Raw genomic sequence first — 9,782 nt, 5'->3', positions numbered from 1 at the left:
GGTTACGATAGTCTGTGCTTCTGCGGTAGCGCCATCTACTGGCAGCTGCTGGTACGCCTGCGCAAGATCGAGTTTCGCGAAAATCTTGCCGGGGCCCAGGGAATGCAATAGGTGGTGAACGACGGGCACTGGATAGGCGCTCTGCTGCAGGGCCTTATTTATTGTGCATTTATAATCGGCGCATATGCGCACTGACCCGTCCGGCTTGACCGGTGTAACAATTGGGGTCTCCCATTTGGCGTGGTCGACTGGAACGAGCACCCCTTGTTTGATTAATTTGTCCAGTTCAATGTCTATTTTGGGCTTCAGGGCAAACGGTACCCGCCTAGGCTTTAAACGGATGGGTGCAATATTGGGGTCTAGATTAAACGAAATCGGGGTCCCCACATACTTGCCAAGCCTTTCGTCGAACACGTCCTGGAATTCCTGCATCAGGTCTTCCTTCAGGGTGCTTCGAACGTTCCTTACTCCGGTGAATCCCATGCCTAGGGCCCTGAACCAGTCCATGCCCAGGAGGCTGGGGAGGTTGTCGCTGACGATGGTGAGGGGCAGTTTCTCGGTAAACTCCCCGTACTGGACTTGGAACTCGCCTCTGCCTTCGACGGGTATGCGGTTCCCTTGGTAGTCCTTCAGTCTGCGTTGCTGCGGCTGGAGCTGTCGCTTGTGTACGCTGGGGATGACTTTCTTCAGGTTCTCCCAAGACATGATGGATATTGGTGATCCCGTGTCTATCTCCATCTGGCACTCCCGTCCCTCGATCTCGACCGTGGTGTAGGTCTTTTCTCCGGGCGAGGTGCAGGTCTGTGCGATGCGTATGGTGTAGGCCCCAGCGTCTTCAAATTTCGCGCCCTTCCGGTTTCCGCCATCCCTGTTGGGCCTTCGGTGTGGCGCCGTCTCGGATTGGGCAGATTGGCCACGTGGTCTGTAGCTCTGGTGTGCCTTCGATCTGCAGACCCTCGCGATGTGGCCCCTCTTTTCGCAGGCACGGCAAACGGCGTCCCTGAACTTACAGTTTTGTCGTGAGTGGGACCCTCCGCAGCTGGCGCATCCGTCTCTGGGCTCCCTCCGGGCTGTGCGGGACTGCTCGGTGCGGTAGACCTCCTCCTCAGACTCCCCCTCGCTCGCGGTGCTCACGGCCTCCCGATGCACTGGCGTCGTTTTCTGCGTTGTCTTGGTTAGGTGGGAGCTCTTTAATCTCTCGGCGGCCTTTACTGACGACTCTTGCGCTCTGGCTTCGTCTAGCGCGATGAGTAGGGTCAGGTTTGACCTCGCAAGCAGCCTTCTCTGGAGCCGGCCATCTCTCACTCCGCAAATTAGTTGCTCTAGGAGCATCTCATCGAGGTCTCGGTACTCACATTGGGTTGCGGCCTTACGCAGGGCAGCGACGTACTCGCTGATCGATTCGCCCTCCTGCTGTAGCCGTTGCCGGAATTCATAGCGTTGGACGTACTTCGATGGCGTTGGTGCATAGTGGTCTTTCAGCAGGGTCTGTAGCGTCGACCAGGAGATGTTGTGGACCGAATTCGGCTCCGACAATGCTTCGGCTGTGTCGAAGACCCTTGGCCCACAGTGGCTCAGGAACAGGGCTTTCTTCCGAACGTCCGGTAGCCCTTGCATGTCGTTTGCCACCATGAAGCACTCGAACCGAGACATGTAGGATCCCCACTTCTCTTCCTTGGGGTCGAAAGGCGCTGGCGGGGTGTAGGCAGACATCGTTTCGGGGATTCTCCTGTGCTCCGCTCGCTCGCCTGGCTGGATTTGGTTGCGGTCTCTGGTCCCTTCTCTGAACGTGGCTTCAGCTCTCCTCTGCTTCTGGCCTCAAAATCCCACCTTCGTCGCCAATGTTAAGTGGGGTGAATGAGGACGCAGCAAGCCAGAGTAGTTAGTGACAACAGCTCTTTATTATATGGTGAGACTCCAGCAACTGACCAGGGGAGCCAGCTCCCTTTATATACCTTGCAGCTGTGGTGGTCAGCCAATCAGCTGAGGGTCAGTTAATTCAAACTTCCCGCCAAACAAACCTATTTACATAACAGAAACATTTACCAAAATCTACATTATCTCCTAACTGGCAACCGAAATAGATTCTTCCCCGAAGAGGTTATGATCAAAGTATTCTATCTTTAATCACAATGGTATCATATTTACAGCTTTATCCTCATTCCGATAATGCATAGAAATAATCAATTACCTGAAACCGATTGGTTTACAGTGGAACTGGGATTGTCTGTAATTGTGATATTTATAAAGCAGGATAATGTACGAGCTGGTTTCTTTACAGTATAATATGGCACCAATAAGATAAAATTAAGTTTAATGTAGATATTAAGAATTGGACCTATTTCAGTTTCTCCCTATTTTCATTTTAAAATAGTCAAAGAGCCACCTTCATTTTCCGATTAGACAAGTTTTGACTTTAGTTATCTCAGAATTAAAATCCATTTTGTGTTATTTTCACTTACAGAAAAAGGAGACAAATTCTCCTTGCTTCTCCTTAAAAAAGCACATTCTAATTTTGTAGAATTAATTCTGCCTTCCTTTTGCCTTATTTTCCTTAACATTTGGTAGATTTTATAGAATAGTGATTAAATTATTTGATTTTTTTTTCATAATTTCTTGCCATTTGACAGTCCTATTTCCCAAAGATTATAACATTCCTTCTTTTCTATTTTTCCTTCTAATTTAAGACACTAGGTAAATCTTTACATGGGTTTTGGAAAGTTAATATTTCAGTTGAAAGCTTCAGAAAGACTTTTTTTTTTTTTAATTTGATTTATATGCCGCCCTTCTCCGGAGACTCAGGGCGGCTTACAATGCGTTAAGCAATAGTCTTCATTCTTTTGTATATTTTATACAAAGTCAGGTTATTGCCCCCACAAACTGGGTCCTCATTTCACCTACCTTAGAAAGGATGGAAGGCTGAGTCAACCTTGAGCCTTGGAGAGATTCGAACCAGCAGAAATTGCAGGCAGCTGTGTTAATAACAGGGTGCATTAAACCACTGTACTATCAAGGCTCCTTCAATTGTGACTTATTCAATTGTTTATTTGATTTTTTAAAATCTCAGCTTTATTACTTTGTAGGTAACTCAAAGTGGCAAATGTACCTAATACGCCTTCCTCCTCCTATTTTCTTCGCAACAACAGTTCTGTGAGGTAGGTTGGGCTGAGAGAAACTGACTGGCCCAAACTCAGCCAACTGGCTTTCATGCTTAAGGCAGGACTAGAACTCACAGTCTCCTGGTGATTGGCCCAAAGTCACCCAGCCAGCTTTCATGCCTAAGGTGGGACTAGAACTCACAGTTTCCTGGTAATTGGCCCAAAGTCACCCAGGCGACTTTCATGCCAAAGGCGGGACTAGAACTCACAGTTCTAGTCCCGCCTTCAACTGTTTTTCATGCCTCAGGCAGGTCTAGAAATCACGCTCTCTTCTTTTCTAGCCCAGCACCCTAATCACGAAAGCAAACTGACTAAGAAATTATTTTTAACTAAGTCAGACAAAATAAAATAGAATAACAGAGTTGTTAGTCACAACTTCAGGAGGGAGTTGATATATATGTCCGCAGAAGTAGACACACTAGAAATCAAATAAATCAGCCAGCAATTTAACAACTGATTCTGCCGAAGTGGTGCAAACCGGTTGAATCCCACCACTGTAATGGTTGCTCTGTATAGATGAATCAATTGGTTTTTTTTATGTCAGTGAGATTCTATTGTTAATTTTGTTTTTTGGCTTCCGGTGACCATTTTTATTTCACTTTGTTTTGTGTCGGTCTGATGGCACTTAGAAAATTGCATTATATCCTGAGTTTACATTCACAAATTGGAGCTTGTCCAAGGAAGAGCAGCTAAGATGAAAAAGGGCCTGAATGGAAAAATTAAAAAAAAAAGAAAAGACTAGAAAGATGTAGATTTTAGGCCCTCATCGAGAAAATAAACTTTTTAATGGTGTTCAACCATGTTGAAACAGGATTGGAAAACTATAAAAGAACCTGGATAGTGGGTTCCTATGCAGGTAGGAGGAGATTTCCATGGTACCTTCCAAATCTTATATCACACAATAATATGACTGAATGTTGATTGTGCAGAATAATAGAATAACAGAGTTGGAAGGGACCTTGGAGGTCTTCTAGTCCAACCCCCTGCTCAGGCAGGAAACCCTATACCAGGGGTGTCAAACTCAAGGCCCACGGGCTGGGTGCGGCCCGCGGGGTGCTTAAATCCGGCCCGTGGGGCAGGCCTGGAAATATCAAAGGACTGGCCCACGATGCCTCTGGCGGCTAAAATGGGCTGCATGTGCCCCCCCCCGCACCTCATTTTCACCCTTCATGGCCTCCTGCAGCACTCTGCCGACCGAAAACGGGCCGAAGATGGGCTGAAAAAGGACCTGAAAACCCATCGCGCCCTGTTTTGGCCAGCAGGTGCTGCAGGAGGCATTCATCCCACACCCCAATGCCGCCCCCCCTTGGCCCGCAGAGAAGAACTACAATGCTGATCTGGCCCTCAAAGAAATCCAGTTTGACACCCCTTCCCTTATAACATTTCAGGCAAATGGTTGTCCAATCTCTTCTTAAAAACCTAAAGTTCTTAAAAATTCTCTAGAGTTTTTGGACTTACTTGGTCTAGGGTACTCACAGTTTCCCAGTTGTAACAATGGCGAAGTCTCTCCACATATTATGCCATTAAGTGGTTTTCATCATGTAGAACACAGAACATAGAATAATAGAGGTGAAGGGACCTTGGAGATCTTCTAGTCCAACCCCCTGCTCGAGCAGGAGACCTTATATCATTTCACACAAGTGGCTGTCCAGCCTCTTCTTAAACATCTTAATATGTCTTCTGAACTGGTTAAGAAGCCTGAGTGGCGCAGCAGACTAATGCTACTGTTAAAGGTAATATTTAGCTTCCAGCTGCCTGCAATTACTGCGAGTTCAATTCTCACCAGGCTCAAGGTTGACTCAGCCTTCCATCCTTTCTAAGGTAGGTAAAATGAGGACCCGGTTTGTGGGGGCAATAAGCTGACTTTGTATAAAATATAAAATATACAAAAGTATGAAGGCTATTGCTTAACGCATTGTAAGCCGCCCTGAGTCTCCGGAGAAGGGCGGCATATAAATCAAAATAATAATAATAATAAAAAAAAGACACCAAGCTATAAATCAAGAGACTGAGAGTTCTAGTCCTGTTTTATATACAAAAATCATCTGGATGGCTTTGGGCCAATCATCAAGAGACGGTGAGTTCTAATCCCACTTTAGGCATAAACGCTGGTTGGTTGACTTTGGGCCAATCACAAGGAGATGGTGAGTTCTGATCCCGCCATAGGCACAAAACCAGTGGGGTGACTTTAGGCTAGTCATTCTCTCAGGGGCCCAACTCACCTCACAGGGTTGTTGTTGAAAATAGAAGGAGGGAGGAAGATGATTTGAACATGTTCACTTCCTTGAGTTCTAATCCCACCCTAGGCAGAAAGCCATCTGGATGACCTTGGGCCAGCCCTTCTCTCTCAGCCCTAGGAAGGAGGCAATGGCAAACCTAACTTGCCAGCCCTTCTCTCTCAGCCCTAGGCAGGAGGCAATGGCAAACCTAACTTGCCAAGAAAACTGCAGGGACTTGTCCAGGCAGTCTCCGAAAACTGGACACAATTGAATAGAAGAAGGAAAGAAAAAAGACTACTGTATACAAAAATATTATAGGGAAACAATAATAAAGATAGAATATAAGATACTGATATACTAGATTTAGTAAAAGCTTGTTATTCTGTAATCATTAGGTTCCTGTAACATATATATTGTGCTTTTGTATTTGTATCGCATATATTATTCCTTTCTATTTGTATCTCCTGTTACAAACATATTGTCATTAGGCCTCTGAAATATATCTGGTATTTGTCAAACGTATGTCCCTGCCATTTGACCTGAACTCATATCAATCTCTTTCTGTGCCATCTAAAAGCATGGTACGTACCTCTGTTGGAACTACAACCATCAACAAAGGGATAATTTACACCTCAGCCCTAATTTATGTTTGATCTGGATGAGATCTTGTCCTCCAGAGCCAGGGGCTAAATGGCCAATTAAGTAAACAAAGAAATGCTTAAGATAGGACATAATTGGAAGTTTAGATTCCTTTGCAGGGCAACAAAGGTGCTTATGTTAGGCTCTTTCTCTTTATGTGCTATGGAAACAGCAGATGATCCCCTGCCAAAACTTCAAAGGAAGGAGCATGGAAAATAGCTGCACACACCCACTTACCTATTTTGCTAGTATGAAGGAGTGAACAAAGCATACTTATTTTCCTGAAGCATTTTTGCTGTTTCAGTCAAACTGGGGATAACTTTTAGTGAGCTGAAGAACATTTACACTCCTTTGGGCAGGCATTCTTCCTCAGTGTACGATGACACTTTGGCAAGTTGTCAGAGCTTGGAAACCTGCGAAATGGTGGTGAAGTGGTGGCCAATGGTGAAAGAATATGCATCTATATACCCCTCAAAAGGTAATGCCTCCCCCACACCAACTTCAGGGTTTTTAAATTGCCAAAGGCTGGTGATAAAAGAACTTTCTTGCAGCTCTTTGTTTTTTATTTGTTTCTTAGAGCCTTAGTGTCTTCTGTTCTTCCTAATACAGTATTTTTTCCAATGCTCCCTGTTTTATATTGTATTTATATACAATATTGTATATAATATTTATATATTATATTGTATTTATATATTGTAGGGGCAAGAGTTGGGGACCTAACTGGTGCTTTAAAGGTATAAAAAGTGGTTACATCTTCTCTGAAGGTGTGAATCCACCCATATACATATCTCTTCGTATGTGTTTGGAATGGCTTTACCCAGCCTTTTGTCTTTGATCAAAGATTGAATGTTGATTTTTATTCAAGCCTCCGTTTAAGTCTTTCTTTTTGGTTCACTAAGAGCTTAAGCGTATAGCCGGACCTTACAATATAATCAAATAACAGAACACAAATTGAATGGTAACACTGGTGTTATTATTCATATCACATTTGCTGGCTGGATGGCAACCAAAATAATCTTACACAAGCTTCCAGCGTAATTTCAGCTTTTAGCAACTGGACCCGGCTATTTATTTATTTATTTATTTTTAAAAAAAGATGACAAAATTAAGCCACAATCCCATAAAAAAAACCAATGGCCACGACCAAAGATTAAAAACGCAGGGCTGTTTTATTTTCGAAGTTCAGTGAAAGAGCATACCGTACTGTACAAAGATTAGTAGCAGAAAACAACCGATATTTAAACATGGAACTGTTTATATTCGTTGAGACCGCTTCTTATTCGATAAACGGGGAAGAGAAAACACTCTATCCCCCCTCCTTTGTTTTCTTTAAAACACAAACTATTAACAGGGAGATAGGAAACACTCGTGATTATTTCATTTTATTTGACGATAAGACACTTTAGATCAGGGGTCTCCAACCTTGGCAGCTTTCAGACTTGTGGACTTCAACTCCTAGAATTCCTCAGCCAGCTTTGCTGGCTGAGGAATTCTGGGAATTTAAGTCCACAAGTCTGAAAGCTGCCAAGGTTGGAGACCCCTGCTTTAGATGATTAACAATATAAGGTCTCAGCTGTTTCTTTAAATTACACATTTTTGTATTTCTGCCACAAAAACAGAATGAGAGCCAAGCTGTTACATTGAGCAAGTATATGAAATTTGCCAGCACACAGATGTTTTAGAAGCCAAGATTGCTTCGTTAGTTGTAATTGCCATCTTATTTTTATTTCCCTCCAGAAGACCCAGGCAAAGTTCACCTCACATTGTTACACGTCTATGGAGATTGTCCATCATCCAGGTCATGGTTGTCCCAAAAGAGGCTTTTTTCAAAAGGCAACTGGACGTCCTTGTGTGTGTGTGTGTTTTTTTTTTCTTTCTTTTCTTTGAAAACGTTTTGCTTCTCATCCGAGAAACTCCTTCGGTTCTTAACACAAGTGCAACGGAGAAGGGGGTGCAATGGAGATTGGGGCGCAATGGAGACTAGCCACATTGCAGTGCACCAGGGGTGAAATGCTACCGGTTCGCTCCGGTTTAGAAGAACTGGTAGTGATAAAAACTACCTGTTCGGGCGAATCAGTAGTTAAAAAAAGCTACTGATTCGGGCGAACTTTTTTACTACCGGTTCTATGGATGTGGCTTGTGGGCGCGGCATGGCGTGGTGGGCGTGGCTTGGTGGGCATGGCAGGGGAAGGATACTGCAAAATCTCCATTCCCACTCTACTCCAGGGGAAGGTTACTGCAAAATCCCCATTTCTTCCCGATCAGCTGGGACTTCGGAGGCAGAGAATAGATGGGGGTGGGGCCAGTCAGAATTTTTACTACCGGTTCTCCGAACTACTCAAAATTTCCGCTACCGGTTCTCCAGAACTGGTCAGAACTTGCTGAAACCCACCTCTGTACTGGTTCCTCTGAATCGGTATTTCTGATGATCAGCTGTGCCACACGGTTTAGTTTGCTAAATCGTGCGGCACAGCTGATCCCCCCTCACTGTTCTACTTACCTTCCCAAGCCTCCTTTTGGCATGCAGCGCACATGCGCGGCCAGCGAACCAATAGCAAACCGGTTCAGATTTCACCACTGCGGTGCACCCCGGGAAATGTGACTTCGTTACAACTAAATAGTGTAGACACACTGGCTGCTGGCTCTCATAAGGACTGCCCATCAGAAAAGCAGCAGCATGAAGACTGAAAAATATAATAGCTGAAATGATAAATGGTGGAATACGGGTAGTCCTCGACTTACAACCACTCGTTTAGTGACCGTTCAAAGTTGCAACGGCACTGAAAAAAGTGTCATGATCATTTTTTACACTTATGACCCTTGCAGCATCCCCATGGTCATGTGATCAGAATTCGGATGTTTGGCGACTGTATTTATGACGGTTGCACTGTCCCGGGGTCATGTGATCCCCTTTCGCGACCTTCTGACAAGCAAAGAGGGGAAGCCAGATTCATTTAACAACTGTGTTCCTAACCTAATAACTGCAGTGATTCATTTAACAACTGGAAGAAGAAAGGTCTCTGAATAGAGAAGAGAAAAACAGAGGCAAGAAATGTTGTAAAATGGGGCAAAAATCACTCAACAACTGTCTCGCTTAGCAACAGAAATTTTGGGCTCAAATGTGGTTGTATGTCAAGGACTACTTTTACTAATTGAAGTGGTTGGCAAAGGATGAAAAGAACTTGTTGTAAAGGTCTCTTACAGAGGACCCCCATTGAGTTGTGAATGCAAATATCATTTATGAAGTTTTTCTGTCTTCCCCAACATTTATATAAATTCAATAGAATAGAATAGAATAGAATAGAATAGAATAGAATAGAATAGAATAGAATAGAATAGAATAAGAAATAGAGAATAGAATATGGTAGAGTAGAGTAGAGTGAAATTGAATTGAATTGAATTGAATCGAATCGAATACTTTATTGGCCAAGTGTGATTGGACACACAAGAAATTTACCTCCGGTGCATAAACTGTTACTCTACATACAAACAACAAAATAAAATAATGACCATTGGCCAGATGTAATCAGACACACTAGAATAGAATAGAATAGAATAGAATAGAATAGAATAGAATAGAATAGAATAGAATAGAATAGAATAGAATAGAATAGAATAGAATGGAATGGAATTCTTTATTGGCCAAGTGTGATTGGACGGACAAGAAATTTGTCTATGGTACATAAGCTCTCAGAATAAGTGAGTATGTGCCTGTGTGTAAAGCTTAAGCAATTGTAATTATTAAAGCTTTTATAAGTTAATAGTG

The 9,782-nt window shown here is 43.6% G+C and overlaps 1 protein-coding gene across 1 annotated transcript; it reads right to left on the bottom strand.

Annotated features, from left to right (window-relative positions):
• Nucleotides 1–705: 705 nt before the first annotated feature.
• LOC139315104 (uncharacterized) lies at nt 706–4,398 on the bottom strand (the record flags this gene model as incomplete). Its single annotated transcript, XM_070941126.1, has 4 exons — nt 4,312–4,398; nt 1,135–1,482; nt 918–1,080; nt 706–833 (listed from the first exon to the last, which is right to left on the bottom strand). Coding segments are annotated over exons 1-4 (726 nt in total), but the record flags the coding sequence as incomplete, so codon positions are not given.
• Between the last annotated feature and the right edge of the window lie 5,384 nt (nt 4,399–9,782).

Source organism: Pituophis catenifer, unplaced genomic scaffold (assembly GCF_029215685.1).
Source record: "Pituophis catenifer annectens isolate HBS135680 unplaced genomic scaffold, rPitCat1.0.hap2 SCAF_3, whole genome shotgun sequence".
In the NCBI taxonomy this organism is placed as follows: domain Eukaryota; kingdom Metazoa; phylum Chordata; class Lepidosauria; order Squamata; family Colubridae; genus Pituophis; species Pituophis catenifer.
The sequence above is the reverse complement of the archived record's forward strand: the minus strand, read 5'-3'. Positions and strand labels throughout refer to the sequence as shown.